Here is a 27,077-nt window from a genome sequence, read left to right as displayed (position 1 = left end):
GCTTCGAGCAGAGTCTGCAGAGAGGTTAATGCTCTGAGTCAGGCGCCCTCAGCGAGGTGGAGCTGAGGTACAGCTGAGGGGATGCCCTTTAAACAGTGTTTCTGAGTGTGGATTAGTCACTCTGTCTATGGAGCAGCTGATTCACTGTAGCAGACGGATTATTCAAGGCAAAGTCTTTATTCTTACTAATATTCACTAATAATTTGGTGAATGGTATTAGCTGATTAACTATGATATGTCATGAGATGATTAAACAGTTGAGCTTTGTATTGTGATTATGGCATGTTAATCAGTATGAAAGTGTGAAAGGAGGTTGCTTTTTACTAGTCTCTAATCTTAACATTAATATATTTACACATTTATTGACACAGAGATTTGACAAAATGCTGCGTGAAGACTTTTTACACCCCAAAAAAAGTCCAAGTTCCAATTACTTGGAGCATCAAAAAGACTAAATGTAGTAAAAGAAAAATCAGAGGGGAGCAAAATAAAGCTGATCAGCTTTAAGGCCCATGAACTTTACAGTTGCAGTATGAAAGATTTGGTTAATTAGTCAGATGTTTCCTTGTTATTTACATGAATGGGTAAAACGTGTAAAAAAGGGGGAAAAAAAAAAACCACAAATCATCCATTACATTAAGTTCCAATAATGTTTAATCAAAATAAGTTTCTTATTTTGCTTTTTCCAGTTATCAATATTAAAAAATATATTGGTTGTTGTTTTGTTGATAAGATGATCCAGTTGAATCACCGTTCAGTGTGAAGGTCTGTTTGTGATCAGCTAATAATGACTTCATGCGACTTTATTTTCTCTGTACATGCACTTGGTAAGTGGTAAGTGATGCCTCAGCATTGGACGGGTTACGAGCTCTGTGGGAGGATGATAAACGTTCACCAACTGGAGGGTTTTCCAGCTGCAGCCTCAGTGTGTGTATTTACTGATCACACCAGGGTGAGGTTTTCTGACAGCTCTTGAAATATGTGTCTGGTGGTGAGCGGTTCAGCCCGGTCAGTTTCTGCTGCCCTGCAGTCACACACTGTGCGTCGTCTCAAAGACTGTGGAGCAGATGTGCGCAGGTTTCTGCTGGGTTCAGACAAGAGGATAATAACAACTGTGGAGGTGTTGTCTCACTTTGAGACCGAAAAACAGCTTAATTCATGCACCTGAGGAACATGTGTGAAGCTGTTTTGATCACCTCTTTTCCTCATCTGAGTTCACCATTACTTAACATGGGCTTGCATGCACTGAACTGAGAAGCACTTCCTCTCAGGTCATGCACAAATCCTGCCTCATCCGCCAATTCTGACAGACCAAAATATCACCTTTGACCTAGAACCTTGACCCTATAGCTTCATCATAACCATTTGAGTAGCGTTGTATATACAGGTTGGGAAGAATATGCTCAACTCGGGACGAGACATACCCTCATCTTCATACCCAGGAGGAGCGATAAAAGACAGATTCGCAGATGAGCTAGAAAGATTAATATCGTCTGCAGCACAGACCAGGATAGATGCAGGCCACTGTGATATAACAGCTTCTCATCGCACAGCGCAGAAAGCAACGTGATGCCAAATTCTTCTTCTGATAAGGCATCAACCCAGACGAGCATGAATGAGTACGAGAGAACAACAGGAAGCTGCTGATATTCCCAAAACCATTCCTATGAGCCTCCCACCAAACAGATGTCTCATCATTTCCTTTGTACATTCATATGTCCACATTAAAACAACCAACAACACATCATAGTCTTTGTGTTGGATATATTTTCCCCTGTCATGCAGAACTACATAATATTAGAAGTGTTATGTTTTTAAAATGTACTCACCCAGGCTCATGTGCACCTCACACTCCTGTCAGGAGAAATACTTCATCTGTGTGTAATTCCTCCAAAGTACATTACTAGACGCATGAGCCCTGAAGGCAGCCTGATCTCACACACATATAAAAGTCTCCATTCACAGAGCCGGCTGGGTTTGACCCCTAATCTCCCTTTCTCTCTCTCTCTCTCTCTCTCTCTCTCTCTCTCTCTCTCTCTCTCTCTCTCTCTCTCTCTCTCTCCCTGAAACCAGATGACTTGCACCTGCTCCCACTGCTCTGTAATATTTAAGTTATTAATGGGTGTGCTCAAAGATAAAGATAAATGATTAAAGCGATGATATTTAAGGTATGTATAAACTCTCTCTCTCTCATACACACACACAGTGCAAAGTGAATGAGGAATAAATGGGTCATATTGGACTGAGAACCACCATGCCAAACTGCCACAATAGCCCCATTATCTCCATCTCTCTCCCCCTGCAACACACACACACACACACACACACACACAGGGGCGATCAAGCAAACATTTTTGTTTCTCATTACCCGAGCTGGCGAGGAACATCCCCTTGTCTGTCAGTCCAAAGATTAAAACCACCACAGATGAGACGTCTCCTCAGCTTCTCATGAGAAAAAACTTCTCCAGTCCTGTGGAGGATGGAAATCTGCTGTCAGTTCTTCATTGCTGTTACACAGAAAGTGAAATATCCACATACATCCTTCTCCAAGGTCCACCCCTCTTTCCAGCCCTCTTTCTCTCCCCACTTATCATTCCTTTTTCTCCTTCATTTAAATCTACCCACGCTCCTGTATCGCTCTGTGATTCTCAAAGGGCAGACAAAACATGGAAAAAGTGTCGGCGGGATGAGATCACTTCAAACTCATTGAGGATTAGAGAGGGACACAGCCAACTTTCTTTTGGCACAGGTGCAGCATTTTTTTCTGAGTTTACATTTCGGCATACCTTATAAAACAAAAGCTGAGTATCTCTGTGTTTGCTTTAGTTTGTCACAGACAGCTGAGAGCGGGCACAGTGGTAAATTTAGAGCCTTTGACAAAGTGCCAATCAGGAAATTATAGTTATCACAGCCAGTGAACACTCAAGTTTTTCCTCTCAGGCTGGAATTTTTAGCCTGGCTGTTGGTGCGGGACACGTTGTCAGGGACCGAGTAATTGGTTCAGCCTGTGCTGGGCTCAGCTCAAACTTGGTGCGTCATGCTGCTTTTGCCACCAATAAAACAGTCAAAGCAGACAGAAATATCTGTGTGCTCTTCTCTGGTCAAAGGTAATGGGTGAGTTTTACTGCACGTCTGGGATCTGATGAGAAAACAAGTAGGCTGCACCACAGTTACTGTAACATAAACTCACTACATCTTTACTAGGCAATACTACACTTGTCAAGTCTGACGGCTCATCAGTCTTTTAATATTTCACTGTTTGATAGTGATTGTTGCCATGAGTGAATAAAACTGTATTTGGTATTTCCCAACTACATAAAAACAGTTTAAACGTGTTTTTTCATGAAAAATAAGTGAATTATCCTAATTGAACCATGATCTGTGGGAGGTGAAGAACACCATTGCACTAAATATTGATGGTTCAGGAATATCATTGCTGTACCTGACAAATGAGGAGGGTTATAACTGAAAACGCAGATGGCCGAGCCCAAGGCCGCGTGTCTCTAGCTCTCTGAGGCCGGGCAAAGGCCATGTGGAGGCAAGGTCTGGCCACAGTAAATAATAATACTTTTTTCTTCTTCCTTTGAGACAGGGCATTCACATTCACAACATCCTGACTGGGATTCAAACCCCCAGCCTCCCAATGCAAGCTCAGTGGCATTACTGACCTCCAGCTCCATGTGTTGATTAATGGTAGCCTACCTTAAATCAGATTATTAGGAACATCTTGGCTGTTTGTGGTGTTTTTTAGCACAATTATCTGTCTGTGCAGTGTGTGGCTCCTGATGCTGAGGGTGTGAGCTTGCTTGACAGAGATCACATTGAAGTGCCCCCTGTGGCACTCTCAAAAATTTGTGCAAGACATTTTCTAGTTCCTTTTCTTAGCTGAAAACATTTCAATGACCCTCTTGTAGAGACTATGGTGAGACTAGCTGAACATCAGCTGCAACAATATGTGCTGTGAACTGTCTTGGGTTGTTGATGGAAACTCACAGATATAAACACATAACACACATACCCTGGTGTTTCAATGATGAAGCAGCTGACACCTGGTGGCAAAGTCAGTGAGGTGCAGCCCAACAACACAATCACCATGGCAGCCCTGGCATGTTTCTGCTACACATGGCTGTGATATAAGATGCACTATATTTATTCTATTTGGCAAAATAGCCCTAAAGCTGTATCAAAACAGATATTTTACAGAAACAATGGATTCTTATAATGGGGACTGGATATATCTGAAACAACCTCAGTATCACTGGTGCATTGCACTTTCCCAATACCATGCTGTATCACTTAATTTTTCAACTTCTTTGTTTTGATTCAAGTCCAGAGTTGTGTAGCTACCTGGCAAAGTATCAGCAAAGAGCCATGACATGTCTTTTGTGCACTGTACATGACTGAGATGTGGTTTATTTGTAGCACTGACGTTTAATCAGTGATTCTGATCCCTGTATAATTAGACCACATACCTTTCTGTCTTCAACCTAAATCTCCTTACAGCACAGACGGTAATCTCACTGCACCAGCAGAAAAAGCTCATGCACCAGCTCTGTGCTGCTGTAAGCTGATGGCCTGTCAGTCATTTCACGAAACCAGTTTTCTTTGAATAAATGCCCTGCCTTTCTGGCACCTATAGTGTAGATCTGGGTGATATGATATAGGCCTTATATTGTTACTTCGCCCTGACACACCTGTTGTATTATTGACACATACATTTGCTCAGATGTGATTGTGCTCATTATAGTAAAACAGCTGCACTTGTTTTTTCCCCCCTCACATGCAACAAGGAAACACCTGGAGCCTCAAGCAGAAAGAACCGTTAGTTTGTTTACGGCAGACTTTTACCACAAAGTGGCACAAACTCGGGGCACTTTTTACTTCGAGGCAGCTGTTGTATAAACCCTTTGAGGTGGGATGCAACACCACCTGCTGCAGCTCTTAAGTTTTATTTATTAACATGCACTCAGCTTGTCATTATCTGAATCTAAATATAATTAATGCAGTTTACATAAACCCACAGTTGTGTTTCTGGCTTGGTTGAAGCTTGTAGAGGACTCAAATGGGAATAACCCACCTAACATCTCTAGTTTAGCTAAAACCACGTCTTCAAGGCAGACGCCAGTTGCACATAAAATGGCAACCACCGTAGGTAGTAGGAAAAAGACCCCAGCGAGGAGCCTGAACTATCTCCATGATTGCAGCGTGCACTTACACCGTCCTGCACTGTGGGATTTAATATCCACATCATCTGATACACACTGATGAACTCACCTCCCCGTTAGCTGCACCAGATGTGCACAGTCATGCTAGAAAAGACCACATTATCAGCAGTCTGCAGGTCGTGTTGCAGGATCTGGCTCGTTACTGACTGGGGGCCATGATGTTCACATACCATGCATAGTTTCGACCTGCAGGGCACAATGAGCAGCGCTAACATTAGCCTACTTAACTGCTACTTCATTGAAAGAAACTGAAAGTCACATTTTCCAGGGACTCATGGCCTACTGAAGCTGAACACAAACTCAGCAGCTAGTGAGTGAATATGTGAAATGAAGTTAGCATTTAGCCTCAGACAGCACAACGAATGGTAACCATTGTTTTGTTTTTGTATGAAACAGGCATTTATTAAATAAAAAAAAAGAGAGAGAGGGCGAGAAAACATGCGAAACAAGACAGCTTTTATCAGGACGAGTTGCTCTTTCGATGAGGAGTGGGTGGCCCTTAAAAGGGCCTTTGGGTGTAAAGTTATTAGCCGACGAGTTAATACTCTTGAGACTGAGATGAGGCCTTCTTTCCCGCCTTGCCGGAGCTCGGCGCGGACTGCCCGGTCTTCTTGGGCAGCAGGACGGCCTGGATGTTGGGCAGCACGCCGCCCTGGGCGATGGTGACTCCGCCGAGCAGCTTGTTCAGCTCCTCGTCGTTGCGGACGGCCAGCTGCAGGTGGCGGGGGATGATACGGGTCTTCTTGTTGTCCCTGGCGGCGTTGCCGGCCAGCTCCAGGATCTCGGCGGTGAGGTACTCCAGCACGGCGGCCAGGTACACGGGGGCCCCGGCGCCCACCCTCTCGGCGTAGTTCCCCTTGCGGAGGAGACGGTGGACACGGCCCACGGGGAACTGCAGCCCGGCGCGGGAGCTGCGGGTCTTGGCCTTAGCGCGGGCCTTGGCGCCGGTCTTTCCTCTTCCAGACATCGTTGGTTGTAGGTTTCGCGTTTTCAAAACAGAATCCTGTAATGATAGGGGGAATGCAGCACGACCTGGATATAAACCCCCGGCGAGGTCCCGCCCTCAGACGCGATTGGCTGTTGGAGTGAAACTGCTCGAACGTGATTGGCTGTGGGGGGTCGAAGGGAAGTGAAAGCCTGACCAATCACGATAGGTCTTACTGAAGCAACGAAGGCGATTGGCTGTTACGGCTGCTTGTTGTCACGTGTATGAAGGGGGGCGTAAGAGAGACCAATCCAACAGCTTCCCTCCAGCTTTAAAGTTTTTAGCGCGTTCGTTCACAAAAAAAAAAACAGTGAAAGTGATAAAGTCAAGAAGAATATATGAGAATGAATGGTTTTAAAGATCAAATTCGCTAAATGATCTAAATGTTTTATATGACAATAATGAGCTTCACCCAGGGTTTTCAAAAGACTGTGGCGTCTCTTCCTCTCTGTCCATACAGGCCCCTCACCCACCTTAGTTGACTTGATTTGTTTTGCTCTTGAAGTCATTTCTGATCCTTGGAAAGTGGGGGAGGGTAACTTGTGGTGTGTTTTCCTTACATTCACTGCAGCCTCTAGTGCAGCCACTGGAAACCTCTGAAATACTCAAAGACCATCTAAAATCCTGTTAAAAGCTTTCTTGTTGCATTTGCATTTTCTATTCTTATGTGAAATTATAATCAGGCACTCAGAAAATCTGTCTATTTACATCTACATACTGATTTTAAACCATGTGGGCCTGATAGTGACTGAAAATGCAACTGTAATGCTGTAACTCCAGAATAATGCTTGCAAAAGAGTCAGGAACAGACAGTCTAGGGTAGAAACCAAGTGAGCTTTCAAAAATAATTTATTTGAAATAAATTAAACATTTTAAGTATAACAACAGAAATTACACATCTCAAATTTGCAGCCTCTTCCTGTTTCACATTCCAGCCACACAATGTGCCTTTTGATGATGAAGTGGCTTTGTTCATTTCTTCAGCATTTTGAATTTGTTGAATTTGTGTCCATTAGAGTCCTTTTGACAGCATTGGCTCCATGATTATGATCCCTTTTTTTCTTTTCTTTTCTTTTTTCTTTTTTTTTCTTTTTTACAGCTTTTAATTCTATTGTTGCAAATAAACATGAAGAGAAAATCAAAATGATTTCATTTGGTTTTTAAAGTTCCATAATAAATGCAGTCGGTTAAAAGATTTTTCATTTTCTCTGACAAAACACAATTAGCCAAAACTGTATATACATTTTCACACACTGGTTATGCCTCTGAGGGTGAAGCGGTTTCCTCATATCTCTAGTTGGTGCAGTAATTTCGATTCTAGCCCTGAGTGCGTCCACTCCACCCATCAACATGTCATAAACTTTGATAAACTTGTTGCTCACAGCAGAACACTTCTTAACTCTTCCTTAAGACCTCTAAAAACTGCGGCACTGTTGCAATAGTGTTACTCGTCATTTCTAACTTAAATTTGTTTAAAAAGAAATACAATATGATAATGCACCTACAGTAGATGGTACAGGATAGGTTTTAATTACAAGCGAATCACATGAGAGCTTTAAACGTATGCAATCTTGCTGCACAGTAATGAGTTATTGCAATAATAAAATGTCCATATGAGTGTCAAAGTCTTTTTAACTTTTCACTTATTTAAGCCAACAGGAGATGCAAGGAAAGCAGGACCTGATCATTCGTTTTATAGTCATAATATTAAAAAAATGAAAATCATTTCCCCGCATGAGTAGTCCTCTAGAGAGCCTGGCTGGTTGAAGTTTCATAAGCAAACTCAAATGCATTTATGAGCTAAACCTCAAATTAAAAATCCACAGAAAGTACCTTTATAAAATAAAAAGTACAGTAAATATATTATCTTTTATGCTTCTTATATAAGATACAACATTGAGCAACTTTCTAAAAACCAATGTATGTATAAGCAATTATGGATGGACATTACAGCTAGATTACAAATGATGCTTCTTAACCCACTTAAACTATGTGAAATTACATTTTCATGGAAAAACACAGCTTGTCTCTAGTTTATAGTATATAATGCAACTATGATGACTCACTTTTTTGGGAGTAAAATAAATAGCACTTGTTTCATGAGAACCACATAATAATAAATTACCATTATACAACCCAGGAACTTTACATGTGCTGTTAAAAAAAACTTAAGTCAAAAGTGCAACCAATAATTACAATTTTTGTACTGGTATTTTAAATCACTGTAGTTTAAGAGCATTTCCACCAGCACAAACACTCCCACTGTGGTTTGTGTTCAAACAGGACACACGGCTTTTCATTGTAGTTATTCCCTTCTACTCACTGAGCAGCAGATTTCTCCTTTAAAAAAACAGATTTCATAATCACAGTTAAACCTCAGTGATGTGATCAAATATGACTTCTGTCCTGAAGGTGCAATAATTTGTCTCCAGAGGAAAGCCCTGCCAGAGGTATCCTCTTTGCAACATGCACAAGTGATCACCCGCCTGGGGTGTTCAACCTGTCACAGACTGGACTTAAGGAGTAGTAGTTGTTCTTCTGACAGTATCAACAGAGACTTTGGTTCAATCCCATTAAATCAGGATGGCCCATGTCCTACCCAAACAATGATAATCACTTATCCACTGAGCTCGCTCCTCCATTGGTAGCCGTGCCTTTGCCTTTTGATTTGCCCGATGAGCGGAAAGAAAAGCGTTTGATGAGACGACGGGAGAAGCTGCCAGACTTTTTACGGCTGCTGGCTGCAGCAGCAGCAAAGTTATTGCCCATATTAGAGATGTCTTCGTGGGACTGGCTGAGGCAGGACTCCTTCTCTCGATGTCTCCTGCGGAACAGCAGCTTCGTCCCGCTCTGTAGAAAGCCCACTGCAGGAGGCACACAGACAGAGGGACATTAGGAGCTTGTAGAATGACACTACCCAATCATCCAACAAGTAATTTTAAGAATTAATCAACTGATTTCATCAATACGCTCCCTTATTAAATTGATAATCAAATTGAATTGAGCACTAATCCATTCAATACCACTTTCATCTGGTGGGTGTATGTTACAGCATGGCCTCCAGAGGGCAGCAGCAAACCTTTAGGATCACTGGTGTTACAGTATATGCCCTGTTAAGTCATTGTTTTGATGTTATGTAAGGCTATATAAAAGATTTGTTTGCATGTGAAACAACAAACACACTTTACTGCAGTGACTTATGAAAATGAAAATAAACCCCCATCCGGTGTAGAAAGGACGAAGGAATCTAAATCAACTCTTTAATATTTGCTGCAACTGTGAGAATAGGAACAACTTGCAATCAAACATCTTGCAAAAAACATAATCTGAATATTGCTGAATACTGTGTTACCGAATTAGCAAAAGACTTAACTGAACAGTGTTAGGGGAAACTGAATCTTTTAGTGTCTGGGCCAGTGCATTGTTACCTTTGTGGTCCTTGAGGCTGCGGGTTTCCAAGGCACCAGTGGAGCCAGTGTCCGACTCCACATCGTCTACAGACGGACGCTCCGACACATCGGAGGGTGTCGTTTCATCAGGGTCCTGGTGATGTCCCGCTCCGAAATGGTTGCCATGCATGGCTGCATCCATGGCTGCAGCGTAGCCGCTCGATAATGCACAGTCGTCCTCCGAGAGTGGAACCTAAGGGGTGTGACACACTGAGTCAATTTAGGCTCCTTTGAAAATGCTGGCACAATTAATTAAGGGGTTATATAGGACACAGGAGGAGGGATGCAGTGAAGTGTGTAACTACTAATCTTAACCTAAAAACGCTGCTGAAGATTAACTCAAAATGGTATGGCAATTATTTTTTGAAGTGCACACTTCATTGTGTGCATTTTTACAATTTCAGCCTTGTGACACCTGCACATTTTAGTGACGATTGTGTGAGGTTTCATTCTACATTTCTACAGGGTTTAGGGCAGAAATTAGGTCAGGAGACTCTCATTCGGCTACACTGTGGTCCAACAGGGGGGTTGCTACTGTGCACTAAAATGAGATCACACTCATTTCGCCTGGTTCTATGTTGTATTTCAGATCAGTAGGTTTCGTTCATTAGTGACTCATTTACTCGAAGTGAAGACAAAAAACAAATAAATAATATTATTTTCACTTGCAGAAATGGCTGTGCAAAACACTCACATCATTTGGATAGGTGCGCAAATTCTGCAAATTGAGTTTTCAAGCAGTTTCATGTAAATGTACTATTTGTAACGTTCAAAAAACCTTGATAGTAATACCACCAGTGGCCATTAATGAAATGCACTGAGTATCCAGTTGCTGGGGGTCACACACATGCTCACACTCTGGAGGTAGCTGTGCAAGCAAGCATTAAGCGTCAGAGACATCGGCCAGAACAGTGACGTAGAATACACAAGACTGAATGTGGTTGACTGATAGATGAGGCAACTTAAGTTACACTGTTAGTAAATGAGAGAGCCATGGAAGATCTCACGTTTTATGTTACGTTAAAACCTCTTCACACATTGGCAATAAAGAAGTGATAGTTAAATGTGAATTGCTTCATATTCTTTAATCTACCTTTAAAAATACACTGTACTATTCATCTTAAAAGGTGAATGGGCGCCTCCTGTGACACAAAATCCATCCTCTGACCTTTGACACGCCCGAGATGATCAGTGTGCTCCTTTTTGTTGGCGTCTTGCGCGCTACCTTGGATGCAGACTCTGTCAGCTGGCGGATGGCAGTCTCTGCAACAGGATCCAGGCCATTAGAGAGGCGGCTGCTCTCTGAGCAACAAAAACATAAATATGTAAATCAGCACTACGCTGGTACACTGCAATATACTCAATATACTAGTCAAATACACATTTGTCTATCAAATATTAAACATACTGTTCTATAAGAATGTTAATGATGTATTCAATATTTTCTGTTGTGTTTCTCTGACGTGTTTTGTACTTTGCTTCGTGTAAGGAAGTGGCGTCTCTATGTAAAGCTGTTAAGGATTAAGGTTCACCTGCAGAGAGAGAGTGCATGACACATACTGAAAAGTGCATTTCTCTCATCTCGTATTACACCACTGCTTGTTGCTTATCCTGCTTTGCATCTGTTATGTAAAACAATGCCTTGGCCTTTCAGTCTAGCACTCACTGCTGGAGTTGGGGCTGGTGTTGCCTCTGCCGTCAGACAGGATGATGGGTTTGTTCTCCGTCACCTCCACTTTGGACGGCGAACGCAGAGGCGAATCACCTGAAGGGCGTCGTCATCATAAATCATATATCCCAGTATCACAACATCGTTTTATAAAGCAATATACGACATCACTGTCCTTCACTCTGTGACTTTACCTGGACTGCGTTCCAGTTTAGGTCGGGACTGGACGGTGGTGACCGTGGTGACGATGGTTCCATCCGGCATGATGGTCCGGTCCACGTCGACCTTCTTGGTGGGGGTGAGTGAGGAACGAAGTGGCAAAGCATTGTGGACGCCGCAAGGCTCGTCTGTTTCCACATACAGCAGCTGGAAGAAACAAACAACAAACGGAGTCAGATACTCCTACACCAGTAGGGGAGGTAGTCAATTCATTAAAAAGAAGACACTCTATTACGGAGCTGGACACTCAAACTATTCAAACTGCTGGCACAATTTGAGATAACTAACCAGCAGGTACAACACGTACAACACCGGAGATGCTATCTCATCTCTTGTTTGGTATTTTTGAATCTTTTGTTAAAGAACAACAGGTAATGTACCAACATAAAATGTGGCACTACAAAGATGCTTCTGCCCTCCTTGAAGAAAGGAGTAGATTGAAAGAAGAAAAGAAAAGCCACAAGTTGGTTGCTGAAAAGGTCAGAGGAGATCTGAGTGAGCTATTACAGGCGAGACAATGGACTGCATCAGCTGTTACACAACTCTCCCTCTCCTTTTGTTGTGAGTCTTTGTTTTCTTCCAGCTTGCTTGGTGTTAGATGATAAACTGTGATGTAACTGTTCACTTTAAAGCACGAGGATGGTTTTGCAACAGTTTTCTATCATTTTGCAGCGATGCTTCCTATTGTCACTCACTTCTGTTGTGATAGTAGCGTGTGGTGCCAAGCCGTGACCCGGGCCTATTGACAGTATATGTTGTCCAGTGGGAACTTTGCACCGGGGATCCAAGGCGATGGATGCGTGACCAGGCAGGAATTCTACCCAAGAAAAAGGAAAGTCGTCACATATTTGTAGAAACAGCCTGAAAACCTATTTAACACGTAGCAGCGAAGGCCCCGCGGGAGCATCTACTGACATTTTATACATCTTAAATTGCTAACAATGAGTGTTACGGCGAGACTGCCAGCGCTGCGTTTTAAGCATTGATGATTTTGCTTAAGTAAAATCCTGCTGATCATGATCCTGAACAGCAGCCAATCGTAAATTGTTATCGAGCAATGCCTTACGTTCTCTTTTGCCTTTCCGCTCCAGAAGCCTGACTCTCAGCTCTTTGGTTTCTGGGCCCAGCTCCCTTCATCACAGAGAAAACAGCTGTGTTAGAGTTACAGAGAAACTCCAACATGCAAAAAATGACACTGAATAATGTGACTTTTTCTCTCAGGCAAGATTATCCTCTCGTTTTGGAATAAATGTACACAATTACAAGTCTTTATCAGCAGCTTGACGTCACAGATGTTGTCTTACAGAGTCATTTCTTCGCTCCATTCCAGCGGGGCGTTGGAGTTGCTGGGCACAGACAGGAAGCGGGTGGTCCTCTCCGTGCAGGGCTGGTCAAGGCTCAGGACACAGCACAGCTCCTCTGGTCTAGACCACTGACCTGCAGACACACAGCGACGCAGTGAGACCTCGGCAATCAGCAGGAAGCTCAACGGACATGATCTGACGCCAACGGAAAAAATCTGACCTTTACTTAAGGTCGCCCTGAGCTGCCGGAGCTGTAGCTGCCGCACCGAGACACTCTGGGATACAGAGTTCAGTCCCACTGACAGACGGTCCATGGGGGCCTGGGAGCATTTAGAAAAAAATGTAGATCTCAATAGCAAAACCAGCTGAAGCACAGGACCTACAGTACAACATCCACTCATAACCATTTATTTATGTCAGGAAACCTAAACAATATTTATTCTCACCGAAGGACTGGACACACAGGTCTTGAGGTTGAGGACCATGGCTGGCTGAGTGCTGAACAGAGTGTCCTCTATCATCTCCTTAATCATGGTCAGGTCTGCCTCGGCCTCGGTGCCCTGAGAAGAAAAAGAAGCAACTGGTTATTCTCTAATAAATACGGGCACAAAGTGGGGCTTTTAATACATTTTGTGCCTGATTCTATCCAACAACATCTACAAGGAACAAATAGAAAGTGGTGGTTTACTGTTGTTTTACTCTAAAAGCCATTTAGTTTGTTCAAAAACATTGCCCCTATGGGACTGAATCATATCTTAGATTTTCTTGGTGATAAAAATAACAGTATAGATTTCTCTGATCTTCTAAGATTCAGTGAGTATCCATGGGGTTTGTTTTTCAGTGGTGAAAACAATTTCACATGTTCAGTATTTGTTTGTTTTTTTCTCCTATTTTTATTGGCTTTGTTGCACATTTATGTAACAACAACAACGGCATTTCCTCTGTGACTCATAATGACTTTTAATAGGGTTGTGACTCACATGCAAAGCATTACATGATGACTGAGATTTATGAAAAGAATGTGACCAAAAAGCTTGAACGCAGTCACAGGAACATTTGCATTACGTGCATTTCCTTTTTCTGAATGTCCGTGTGGATGTAGTGGTACCACGGTTAGACGTTGTGTCACCTGTCTCTGCAGCTTGCACGGAGACACAGTCAGAGAAAACGACGGCTGCTTGGAAAGAGTCCAGGACATCAGCAGACCCTCGTCCTCCATCTCCTCCAAACACACCAACACCTGATGGAGACAAAAAGGGTGAGCAAAGTTGGAAAAGCAGGTGAACAGATTCGCAATTACAATAGATTACAAAGTAATACAGAAAGGATTAAATGTGTAGCATTCTTAAAGGGATAGTTCAACATTTTGGCAAATTGGCCCATTGCCATAATCGCTATAGTCATAGCAGTAGGTTCATTACCTTTAATTGTAGGTGTAAGCTATTTTCAGTACGGCGGAGCGCAGCAGCTGGCTGCTCAGAGCTACGCTATGGAGGCTAACGGAATTTCTTGGTTTCCCTCATTAAACTCATCAAATTCAACATCCCAAAACTCCACAGCGCTTTTGTAGACAAGTTGTGAGCTGCACAACCACCACGCTATGAGATAATGACGGAACGATACGAAACGGAGCCGTTTTCGAGGTAAATTCATACAAAACCGCTGATGCGCGTTGCGTTCAGGGACAGTTTTTCAGCAAGCAGTCTCCGTATTTACCCTGTATTTACCTCGAAAACGGCTCCGTTTCGTATCGTTCCGTCATTATCTCATAGCGTGGTGGTTGTGCAGGTCACAACTTGTCTACAAAAGCGCTGTGGAGTTTTGGGATGTTGAATTTGATGAGTTTAATGAGGGAAACCAAGAAATTCCGTTAGCCTCCATAGCGTAGCTCTGAGCAGCCAGCTGCTGCGCTCCGCCGTACTGAAAATAGCTTACACCTACAATTAAAGGTAATGAACCTACTGCTATGACTATAGCGATTATGGCAATGGGCCAATTTGCCAAAATGTTGAACTATCCCTTTAAATCAATCTTTATTCTGATGATTTTGCACAATGTCACATTTGGAGGATGACCAGCCTTTGCTTACTTTATAAAACAACATATAACGCTTGTCTTCAGCGCATAAGGAAATTTTTTCCTACAAAACTAGTTGGTGAAAGGAGTGCACATGGAAAATCAATTTGAACATAAAAACCCTCTTCAGTGAAGTGCGGGAGAAAACAATCACATGTCTGAGACAGGAAGCAACGTGATTTATGAGAAACAGGTTCTTGGTTTTGGAAAATACTGTTGCAGCAACTGGAACAACACAGAGGTTATTCAAGTTCCACATTTAATGACATTGACAGTGATGGCGGGGCTATAAGCGATTTTAGTGTAAATTTGAACATTTGAATATCAATGCAAATGCTGCTCTGACATTCTCATTTGTTTCAGGGGGCCTGCCCTCAAATGTGCAAATTGCTAAAATCCAGGTGGTGAGCTTTTGTACCTTTGTCACCATAGGTGCTATAGTGATCTGATAGGTGTCCATGGAAACAGCAGCGTGTGACTGCTGGGTGACCGTCACAGGAAATGTCACTGTGTCCACCCTACAGTTACAGTGTAAAACCTGTAAAATAAAAAGCAGATTGACAAAAATGAAAAAAAAAAAAAAAACACTAAACAGGACACATATAAATGTTTTATGTTTTTTTGAAAGAGCAAGTTTTGCTCATTAGTAACAGACAAACCATCAAACCATCTTGTGGACTATTAAAATCTGTGTCATCATCTGCATCTCACTTGACCCAGAAATTTTTTGTCATGCATTGCTCCAATTAAAATTCACTGACTAAAGATGCCAGCTTTAGATGTTAATCCCTCCGTTATTGCAGCTGTATTGAACGCGGACCACAAAGATTTACTTACCATTCGGTGCGCTGATTGGTCAGTGCAGGTCACACTGTCTATTGCAGCAGCAGCAGTTAACTGGAGACTGCTGTCAAAAGTGATCTGGATGGAGCTCTGGCAGAGAGAGAGAGAGGAAGAGAACAAATGTCCTGAATATTACACAAGAGACAACTTGGTGATGACATAAAAGATTTTGTACTGCAGTGATAAAGCCTTTAATGAAGCCGGTAAGCAGTTAGTCATAGTCCTTAAAGATGTTAGTTCAATGAAAAAGCTGCCGAACCCTAACTAACATGCAAATCGATGATGGACCTCATGAATTTTAAGCATGTTTTGTATCAGACATCAAAGAGTGTCACTGATCTTTGCTCTGAGTTATTAGACGATCACTTTCACACAATACTGATTCCATAGAAACAAAATAACACTTCCCTGTGTACAAAATTTGTGATTAAAAAAAGAAGAATATTACAGTCATATTTCTTTCTCTGCTACAGTTTACAGGTGAAAAGTCAATAAATTATCAGAAATCAATTACAGACTCTTTAAGATGCCATAATAATTACTGTATTCACTACGCATGGCAAAGCACAAATGCAATTCAAGCCCAGGCAGCTCTGAGGATTTGTGCACTCAAATGAATAACGCCTGAAGATACTGGCAAAAAAAATTACAACATATGTTTGACCAAAGGGTGGTGGAGAGTATATTCAATTTAATATGAGCATTTCTTATAATAAAAAAGTTGCAAATCCCCTTTTGTCACACTGCAACCGTTTCAGGCTGCTCAGACCTCACAGCAGCATCCATCATAAAGACCGTATCAGCCAATGCTTTTGTCATGCTACAGGAAGGCAGAAGATTGAAAAAAAACAAAAAACATTTCGAACAAGATTAATTATCATCTCAGTTGCAGGAAAAGATTCACCATGATTGTGGAAACACCAGTGGCCCAGTATCACTGTGTGTGTGTGTGTGTGTGTGCCAGAGGATCTGTTACACTGGACAGCTTTAACTAGCTCAGGAGACGCAAGAGAGAGAAAACAAATCCCCTATTGTCAGGGCATATGTTCCTCTGGGTGCAAGTCTATATACAGTCAGAGGTCCAGGTCCAATCTCTACCCAACACAACAGTGGAGGCGGGGCAGAGGTGGGAGGATGATATAACGAAGTTTGTGGTGTGTGTCCCTATGTGTGTGTGTGTGTGTCAGTGTTTCAGCCAGAAGGAGGGCAGGAAGCCAACTGCGATGCTGCAAGCTTACGTAGTTTCCCTGGACCAAACCCTGCAGTCACATGACTACAGCGTACAACCGGCCGGGTGTGTTTACTTCGGCTGACTGGAGCCTCTAAAACTGCTCAGTCACCCAGCCGCTCGTTACTTTCAAAGCGCAGAACAAATATGATGTGATGTACTGCAGATTGAGCGGCTTTAGGATGAACATTTACTCACAGGATTCTCACTGTGTGTTACTAAAGGTTTACACCACTGCAGTCAAACACCACTGGCATCTACTGTATGTAATTAATTGGTCTAATTCTGAGCCAGCAAAAAATATTCAATGTTTCTCTTAGTATTCTGCAAAAGTATTTACAGTGAGAACAAAATAATTTTAAATTTTTTGGCATTTTACATTTATTATATTGATTTGGCATGAAAGAAGAGAGGAAATTATTATTTCCCTGACAATAAAAGTTCAATTATGTGATATCTGTCTTAACTCCTATGCCACTGGTTACCTCCCAGTATCAAATCTAAAACCCCCCAAGACCTCAATTTATAACAAGTGATTGCCTAGATGCGTGTGTGTGTTTTTTTAATGTCAACATACTAATCCATGACAAAAAGAAACTGACAACGCTACATTTTTGCAAATCACTTTAGGACACACAGCAGCACAAACTTGCCAAGTTGTGTCAATCAAAGTCTTTGCATGGCTGAGAGGGGGTTGCGTCATCAGATCTCCAGTCTTTGTTGTTTCTGCCAGGGGGTGTTGATATAATTTTCTGTAAATAATCACTCTCTGGGCTGAACTACAATTCCAGCATTGTGTGTTTTCTGGGTTCATCACAATGCTTGTTGAACATTTTGAAGGATACACGCTTGAAAGCTTGTCCTGAACGCAGCAACAGCCATCACTCAATATTGAGGTCTAACATGGCCATGAAAATGTAAGGCTGCAAAATATTCAACAATTCTGACTCTTTTTATCTTTTTCAGTGAAGCACGGGATATTTAAACTGTCATATGTTTGCGGTTTTCTGCTCCTTCACAGGGAGTTTGCTTAGACATTTCACATCCATTGGCTTCATTGGTAGCCATCTGGTGCACTGTGGTGTTGTCTATCCTCCTGGCAGAGACCGCAGAGCTCATTTTGTCACGGACAGGGCAACACTAGCAGCATAACTACAGATTTGTCCTTGTGAACCACCGCTGTTCAACTGAGTGTATGTGTGGAGGGTATTTCTGGGAAGGAGACAGCTCCTGAGGACATCCACGGTGTCACTTCAGGTTTGTCAGCGTCATCCCCTTTGGGTCCGACGAGCTGAACTCCTCTGAAAAGCATGTGGGTCAACCAGAAATACACTCCCCCTGTGGCTTTTGTTGACCCTCATCTTCCTCTCCTGTCTTTTCTTTTAGTTGTACGTATCTGAAATTCATGCGACAACAGGGGATAAACTTTGTGGAGAAGAAAAAGCATTTCTGATGTAGTTTACTTTTACTGAACAACAACATAATCCAATGCTTGGGGATAATGAAATATTTAAGATCAGTTAAAATTGTATGAAAGGAAAACATTTTGCCTAAATACACAAATTGAAAACAATGTTACAACTGCTAAGAAAATAAGCAAATGTTAGCATGCTAATACACTTAACTAAAAGTAATAATTACATGCTATGGATCAATAAATTATGAGTGTAATTCTAGCTGCTAGCACTTAGCCTCTCTCTACTGCTAGCATAGCTTTTAGTCCATCAGTTGTTGAAAATTATCAAATACCTCAGCCATTAATCACAGTTTGCTAAATATAAATAGCTAGTATTTATTAGTAGAGTAGTTATATAAATTTAACTTGATTTCATATTTCCAATTTTATATTTACTAGTGTTTTAAGAAATGATGCACAAGTTAAACATGAAACTATTTAGCCTAATCTATGAAATACATAAAGACTGCAAGGACTTCCATCTTAAGCATTTCTGACCCAGCTTCACTTAACATTCTAACACAGTGAGTGTAATAATAACAAAAATGCATTATGTGTGCCTCATTTTAAAAACTAAGTCAAAGGAGCAGCCTAGTTGGAGATCAATGTCTGCCACAGTAGAATTTTAATAATATAATGTGATTTATTTTTGCCATGGCTGTAAAATTATTTGTGACATTTGTGACTGAGGGATAAAAAGTTTTGCTTCCTGTGCTATCAAAGCAAATGAATGCTGAGTGCTTAACATCCCCTGTCGTTAAGAAGAAATCTACTTGAGCATAATCGTGGGGCATTAATTATCTACCGGCAGCTCACAGTCAGAGAGGGAAGAAGTGAACTGTGGCCTCATGCTAATCACCAGGCTCTTTATAATTGCAGATCTTGAATGGACGGGGAGCTTCCTTCCCTGCAGATGCACACTCGTGAGCTCCATTAGCCCTCCTCCTCCTCCTCCTCCTCCCACTGAACCCCGTGACGATGTCTTGACATCATCTGTCAGCTGCAGATGCACACGCAGTCCGACGATGCTTTTATGATCTTGCAGGTCCAAGCGGTCAACCAGTCCGGCCCTTCAAGCCTCCTCCACAAACTAATCCAGTCCGAGACATCTGAATAGCTCCATATCAAGTTCACTCTGCCAAGGCAAGATTATAGCCAGAGGCTCCCGCAGTAATACTTGAGCAGACAGACATTTTCTCTGGATAAACAACTGAGTCATGATGAAACAAGTTGAATCATGGGATTACTGTCCAAAGGTGCAGGAGGAAGACCAAACAGTCCAGTGTGCTGTTCAGGCAGCTTGATCTCTTTCTGAACATATTCACTCTCTTTGTATATTCACAATTGGACATGAACAACTGAGTCCTTATCATTCTTGATTGAAGTGTTTGTGGAGAAATCACCACCACTTAACCTGACATGCTGGTTGTCACATACACACACACACACACACACACACACATGTGTATGTGTGTGTTTCTGCAGTGAGAGGATGTCCTTCTGTTGACATCGCCACATATAACCAGCTGCAATGAAGCCTCCGGCCAAATCCCTGGATTACAGTGACACAGGAAGAGTGAGAGTGTGTGTGTCTGTGTGTGTGTGTATCTGTGTGTGTGTGTGTGTGAGGGAGGGTGTCTTCTTCAGAAACCTATAAATCAACATTTGTCGACTGGAGATAGACTTGACGTATCTTTCAAACTCGACAGAGCCCAGCTGCAGCACAGGGCCAGTGCTCAAACACTCAGCTCCTCACCCTGGGGTCGCAGTTGTCTTCTCTTATCTATATCTTAGAGACAGGAAACCAAACCTCTTGACTAAATATCTTAAAGGGAGAAGCAGTATGAGCCACTGTCAGTAACATTATCTCCTCGCATAATGCTTTGTTTGATGAGCTCGTACACACTCGGCTGAACATCTCTGCAGCACCAATGTAACTATAGACCTGGCAGCATCTTCGCATGTGTTATAGTGTTTCCTTTTCCTATTGCTTCCTCAATATCTGTCTCATCCTGTAGGTTTGAGTACTGGATTTCAGAGATCTGAGTCAGGCCTTCCTCTGGGATGGAGGGTTTTGCTACAAGGACACAGTATTTGGACAACACTCAAATCAGTGAGACGGCAGACTTGTGTGAATCAAAGTTACAGTGACCCACTAATGAATATGATATCTCATACTCAGATCTGCTTTTTTGCATTACACCTAAGTGAAATAGTGCTTAAATAGACATTTTTCAAAAACCTTCCTTTTGAACTTGCTAATGAAGTTGCCATAATGTCCATCCATATTACTGTGCACAGCTGAGCACACTGACTTAAAACACTCTGTCCTGCTGACTGAAATTGCATTTGTTGGTCAAGCAGAAAATCCATGTCCTGAAAAGGATATCATGTTCCACAATGATCTTACCAGCAACTGTATCAAAAACCATTATGTGGGAATAAGCTAAGCTAGACGGCTACAGCGGTCTGCATACTGTGTGAGTTCTTTTCACCTGTAATTTGCGAATATAGAGAAAGTGCTGAACTTTCAAAAGACTTTATAAAAGGTTTTATCCACTGCCTTGGAGCTAAATCAGTGATTAAGTTACACAGTTTATAGGCTACCTCCTCGTGGTATGGTCATATTTCACACCCCTAGAATACACTGGTGGATCTGACTTATTTAAATGCAGCACTAAAACCAGAAAGGTTGCACGCTCTCTGTGTGTAATTAAGTAATAGCTCAACTGAACTTCAGGGACTTGATGCAGAATCATTTAATGGGCCCCAGTTTTAAAATGGCATGTTAATTTATTCATTTATTTATGGATGATGGAAATAAACATAATCAGGGCTAGATCTCCCCAAGTTTCACTAATAGCGCTGCATGACAATTATATTTTCTTGATTAAAGGAATAGCTCAACATTAGCTGTCATTAGATGAGATAGATATAACTCTGATGGAGTCTCTGCTGGTTGCTTGACAACGTCATGACGAGACTTCAGGAAGTCCTTGCTCCCAGCCAAAAATAGTGCAGCACATAACCCCCTGTAAAACAACAATCTGTTGTTTTTACACTGTGGCATTTGCACAGATTAAACAAGCAACGTATAATATGATGTAAAACACTGAGCTTTCAAGATACTGGTGGGCACATTGCTTTTAGCTTTGGACAGAGCCAGGCTTGCTGTTAGCTTCTGTTTCAGGTCTTTATGCTAAGCTACGCTAACTGATTGATCACTGTAGCTGGGAAGAAAACAAATAAGCACATTTCCCGAAATGTCAGAGTGTTCCTTAATTCTTTATAATTAATTAATAATTTTGTTTATAAAAGGTCAGAAAATAGTTTGAATGCTGGAGTGAGTCAATGTCAAATTGTATTTTTTTTACCAGGACATTTTTCATACTATTAAGTGATTAGCAAAATCATTTCCAGCTGACATCAGCTGACTAATCAGTTTAGAGTTATATAATGATTCCAGGACACAGATGGATACGTACACTTTTATCAGTTTTGGGATCGGAATCGCTGCTACAATGCACAGATACGATCCTTCATTATAATGAGTTTTGCACAAAGCTGCTGTGTTGCTTCAGGAAAAACTGAATGAACCCTGCAGAGGACAAGGTTTTGCTGAGTCCTGTTTATTGCTGCAACATTTCCTCCCAGGCTCATTCAACTTGCCTTTATTTGGATGAATCTCAACATAATTATTTAAAGACTTCTGTCAGCATCCATCTTAAATGTCGGAGAAGTACTTAGGTTAATGCAATGAAGGATTTGCATGCTAATCCCCTGCTATGATGACACCGACGCCGTATCTTCATGGTGCCGTGCTCCTCTGGGAAAGCTCTTGTTTTGTCTAATCTAGAAACATTATCATGAAAAGCAAGTTAAGAGGAGAACGTGAGTCTGCAGGAGCGTACTCTAGGGCAGCAGGCCTTTTGTTTTAGAGGTGGCCACGGCAACATGCCTGGCAGGTGGCAGGTGCTTTCTGTATGAGAGGGGCAAAGTACGCAAAGTGACTGGTTTGTGGCTATTACTCAGCATACGTGCACAGACCACAGCAGGTTTTCCACTCTGGATTTCAGGGAATACGTAGAAAAAAAACACGACGTGAGTCACAGCTCTTAATCTAAACAATGCAGACAAAAGGACCAGGGTTGCTGGTTATTATAACTGAACAATGAGCACGTAGGGGAGTAAACAAATACTTTCAGATTTGATTTATATCATGTTAAAAGGGCGGTATGAAACCCAGGCATGTGACCTTTGAGTTACAAGACAAGGTCCATATCATCAATCACTGTGTCACGCTGGCTCCAAGATAAAAAATCCTCCAGGTATTTAAGGCATGATTGTAATTTGTTTTCTCAGTGTCATGTTCAAAGTATCATTAATAATCTTACAAGTGATTTGCATACACCCTAGACACACTTAGACTGACTGATTGCTCTGCACACAGTGACATGCAGTTATTTTATTGTGATGAGTGAGATCAGGAAGTTTTGGTTCGCACTCTGAGTTCACAAACTAAAGACTACATGCACAGATAGACAGGGACAGCTTGACTCTGTCTCCTCCACCACTGATAAATGTACGCAGTCTGGGGACTTATCGTAGAATAAACATCATATACCTTATCACTGCAGGGTAAAAGCCTTGTCCCTACTTCATTACTACTTTCATATTCCTCCCCTCGGTTCTGAGAGCACTTCAGAAGTCTAAAGGTCACAGAGTCATCGTAAATGAAACAAATCACAACCGGCAGCAAATGGTGAAGGTACTTCAAAAATAACCATAGCAACATCCTCTTAAAAAAAGGCACACAACACGGGTTTCATTTTCTCACTTAACGCTCCAAAGTTCACCACAGGTTCACTCCAGTGTTGTGGAGTTCCTTAGTAACTGAGAGCAACAAAGGTCACTATGGACGAACTAATTAGGCCATTGTACGATAACTAAGTTGACTCACACCCACCATTTACCAGAGTTTATTAAAGAGAAGCACTTCCACAGCAATACTGAGCCCTCTCGTTATACCGGCATGAAAAAAAAAGGTTTTTATTTTAACACTTTGATGAAAAACAGATGCAAACTCTTCTGGCTAAGTGCTGCACACGAAACGTAACAGCGTGGGGAGGAGAATGCAGAGAAAATGGATGAAGGAGTCACATGAAGTCACAGCACAGTGTGTATAATGTACATTACAGCGTACACATGTAGCCTTCTCAAGGTACACACTGTCCTCTTCATATTCAAGCCCCAAAGACCAACACATAAGTTGTCAGACTTTGAAATAATAATGTGAGTTGTGACATTTTGGAAATGCACATGTAGCTTCTTGCCATCGTTCTTAGCGTTAGCAGAGAAGGTCAATGCTACTCTCATGTTCGTACGCTAAATATGAAGCTCAGTATCCAGCGGGTAGTTACATTGGTATAACATTAAAGCTGGTAATAGCTTAACAGAGTTGATTATTGAACAGTATAATTTCATAAAATAATCATATCATCGTAATGCAATATAAATGAACTTTGATAAATGGGAGGAGTTTGTTTTTTTACTGGAGCTTTAATGTGAGGTTCAGTTTCCTGTTGGAAGATTTAACATCAGACTAGCTCAAAAACATAATCAGAAATCAGCCTTTTACTAAGCTCTCAATGGATCTACCCTGTCAAAATAAAGGTTAAATAAAAAATCAATCAGTTGGTCAGTGCATTTTCAATCGTTTGATAACTGCTATTGATTTTTGAGTGGGCTGAAATCATGTACTGGTTTCTAAGTTGGACCTCTTTCTAGTCTGGGTGCTAAAATACTGACTTCTTAAATTGCACCTTTGGGCAAAACTCCAAGTGTATTTTTTAAACCCATATCCAAAAACAGCACTACCACTATTAGGCAAGGTAAGACAGGTTCATTTGTCCATTTTTACAACAGCTTGTCTCAGAGGGCTTTACATAGCATCATAACAACATCCTCTGCTCTTAGACCCTCACATAAACTGAGGACAAACTATTCAAGAAAAGTCTTAACGGGGGTAAAAACGTGAGAAACCTCAGGGTGAGCAACAGAGGAGGGATCCCTCACCCAGGACGGGCAGATGTGCAAATAGATGTTGTATACAGACAAGAAAAACTGTTTACAACATGGACTATAACATAAATGTTCAGCCAAGGAAGAGCTGGTGAAGGATGCAGGGAAAGCAGGGAGAGCAGGCCGTCTTAATGGGAGCACTCGTGGGCGGGATTATTAGTCAATGAACATTTCTTCTCAGTGTTTTCTTGAACATCTGAGGGGAAACTTTCAATCCATCAAGGTGAGGTGACCCTTGTGAATCAGAATTGAGTGCCGTGGATTGATCTGACCCCCTTTAAACACTCTCTCGCTTAACACGCACACTTATTTTTTTTATCAGTTTCTGTGTGTGTGGGGGGGTTGAGGATCCATCTCCTCTTCCAGTGCTCAAAGGGAAAAATTCTGACTGTGACTTTGATTCACACAGATCAAAGAAACCACCTTTATCCTTTCACATGTGCCGGACCACCAACTGTGTCATGGAGCACCGACCACAGTGAATCCAACATTTAGCACTAGCAGTGCTTTAACTTTACAATAAGGACAGTAAAGGTTATGAGCTGCATTAAAAGTGAGAGAACCGTTCTACTCTGGAGGAACAACACTCATTTTACCTCTTCCCACTGCGATCAAACGCATCCATTTCCCCCACAGGCGGGGGTATCAGACTATTTTTACGAGGTGTGGGTGTTCGTACTGTGGCTATGCTGACTGGTCTTGCCTCTCCGCTCTTATGTGCATTGATTCAGAGCTGTTATGCAAGGCTCTGCCCCCCATCCTCTTACCGATTAGAGACACTCCAACTCCCACACCTCTACCTCTCTGCCTACACACACTTCCAGCGCACATGGGCACACCACCTGCCCTTGCTTAACTATTAATGCCTCTGCTTCATGGAGTAACCTTAGGCATGCAGCTCCTCTACACAATGCCATATACGTTCTCCTTGGCTCCTTGACATATGATTTGTGCTACACCTCCTCCTCCTATTCAACGGCTTAAAGATGTCAAATCAACAACTCACCCCATGTCTGCAGGCTTGTTCATTCAGAGCTTTCACCCAGGTTCTCTGCCAGTGCTCCCTGAAGGACTTGAAGGAGAGCAGAGAGGTCAACAGGCCTCTGACCCCGGCCTCAGACGTGTGTCGTCCATCCCAGCCCGAGCGAAGCTTGACCAGGAAGCCCCACACGCCTCCACACTGGCTCTGTTGGGGCTGCTTGAAAGAGAGCTGCTGCCAGGCTGGTCCTCCTCCTCCTCCTCCTCCTCCTCCTCCTCCTGCACCGACCTGCTTGATGGTCTTCTTGGCCCTCCAAAGCCGCAGCACAGTCTTCAAGTACTGGAAAAGCCATCCCAGCACAATGAGCAGGGAGGCTAGGAAGAGACCCACCAGACACAGCCAGCCCAAGTCCTGGAGCTCCATCACCGCCTCCTGGAGCCTCTCATATCATCAGGTCAGGAGGGAAATTTCAGGACTTGTCAGGCAGAGTAGATCAGCTCCTTTTACCCTGTGAGTGGCAGCAAACAGTCAGTCACTTGGGTTCATTGAAGGGGAGCTGAGGGATACCCCAGAGCAACACACGGGGGAGCCGCACAGATGGAGCCTATTACCTCCTTGTTTTAGGTCACACTAACACACTGCTTGTGCGTGTGTGTGAGAAGCTGGAGCCCATGCACTGAGCACTGCGTTGCTGTTACGCAGAAAACCTAAGTATATGAACCATGCATAAACAAGGAGGAGGACGATGCAACGCAGGTTAAAGGACAACACTCCTATGATGAACCTGCACACGTACCGTTTGACTCAGACCCTCCGGGCTGCAGGCTGCTGCTGCTGCTGCTGCTGCTGCTGCTGCTGCTGGGAATCGAAAGCACGGCATCGGTGACACGAAGCTGTCCTCATGGCGATGTATGCAGCGCTGCGATCAACAATAATTCATGTGTGTTTGTCCAAGCTCCGAGTCATCAGAGATGTTTGTGCTGATCTCCGGCCGCTGTCACCTATCGACTCCGGGACAGGCTGTCCGCTCTCTGTTGCTGCATTACGGGCTGCAGTGGGTTTCAAATCTCCGCTGGTTGTGCCCTCCTACCTCTCTCACGTCTCTACAATGATTTGACAAAGAGCAGCCGTGGCCTGCAGGTGGCGCTGCAGGGGACAAACCACCAGAGCAACGACAACAAGGAAGTGAAAAGCACAGCCTTCAAAATAAAAGCACAACATATAAAACAGTTGAGAAGTCTGAATAAGGCTTTATTGCCAACCAAGGAAGGGGAAACAGACAGCAACCCTGTGTGTCATCTGGATTATGGCTATTTTATTACTTGGTCATACCAAAGTCCTTCAACGTCTCTGGTCATATTCACCACTCATCAACCAGGTCCTGCATTGCTACATAATCTTCTGTTAGGTTGTGTTTATAGGCCCCTCAAAATACAAGTTTAAAACATTGTTATAATAAATTGACATTTGATTTAAACTTCATATAGTACAACATTTTTAATGGTGACTTATTTAATTTATTTTACACTGTAGCACTCCTAAAATGATATTGATAATTGTAAA

At 42.4% G+C, this 27,077-nt stretch overlaps 3 protein-coding genes across 11 annotated transcripts in view; all 3 read right to left on the bottom strand.

The window, feature by feature from the left end:
- phldb1a (pleckstrin homology-like domain, family B, member 1a) overlaps positions 1-2,643 on the bottom strand; it is a 30,968-nt gene extending 28,325 nt beyond the window's left edge. For 4 of the 7 annotated variants that reach the window (XM_085797866.1, XM_085797874.1, XM_085797873.1 and 1 more), the window contains exon 1: positions 1,830-2,227. The gene's annotated coding sequence lies outside the window, so the exon portion shown is untranslated. Of the gene's footprint in view, positions 1-1,829; positions 2,228-2,368 lie in introns of those variants that run through there. The other 3 variants (XM_085797867.1, XM_085797872.1, XM_085797865.1) reach the window with 3 other exon arrangements.
- Positions 2,644-5,597: 2,954 nt separating this feature from the next.
- h2ax (H2A.X variant histone) lies at positions 5,598-6,216 on the bottom strand. Its single transcript, XM_085797862.1, has one exon. It carries the CDS (start codon positions 6,190-6,192, stop codon positions 5,764-5,766), a length of 429 nt encoding a protein of 142 aa, XP_085653988.1. The 5' UTR covers positions 6,193-6,216; the 3' UTR covers positions 5,598-5,763.
- A 1,685-nt stretch (positions 6,217-7,901) lies between these two features.
- Positions 7,902-26,649, bottom strand: c2cd2l (c2cd2 like). Of its 3 annotated transcripts, XM_085797859.1 has the most exons (16): positions 26,311-26,557; positions 25,799-26,022; positions 25,542-25,768; positions 15,765-15,860; positions 15,346-15,465; positions 13,981-14,091; positions 13,298-13,411; positions 13,072-13,171; positions 12,852-12,984; positions 12,614-12,678; positions 12,243-12,364; positions 11,523-11,694; positions 11,326-11,424; positions 10,828-10,961; positions 9,639-9,852; positions 7,902-9,074 (listed from the first exon to the last, which is right to left on the bottom strand). In XM_085797859.1, exons 2-16 carry the CDS (start codon positions 25,935-25,937, stop codon positions 8,824-8,826), a joined length of 2,097 nt encoding a protein of 698 aa, XP_085653985.1. In that variant the 5' UTR covers positions 25,938-26,022; positions 26,311-26,557; the 3' UTR covers positions 7,902-8,823. The 3 variants fall into 3 exon arrangements, with proteins under 3 accessions (XP_085653985.1, XP_085653986.1, XP_085653984.1); XM_085797860.1 differs by having other exon boundaries at positions 10,828-10,922; positions 25,542-26,022; positions 26,311-26,649; XM_085797858.1 differs by having other exon boundaries at positions 25,542-26,022; positions 26,311-26,639.
- Between the last annotated feature and the right edge of the window lie 428 nt (positions 26,650-27,077).

This window comes from Trachurus japonicus, chromosome 14 (genome assembly GCF_045865225.1).
Source record: "Trachurus japonicus isolate A0001 chromosome 14, Traja_1.0".
Lineage (NCBI taxonomy): Eukaryota > Metazoa > Chordata > Actinopteri > Carangiformes > Carangidae > Trachurus > Trachurus japonicus.
Note: the sequence above shows the minus strand (reverse complement) of the source record. Positions and strands in the feature narration are given on the sequence as shown.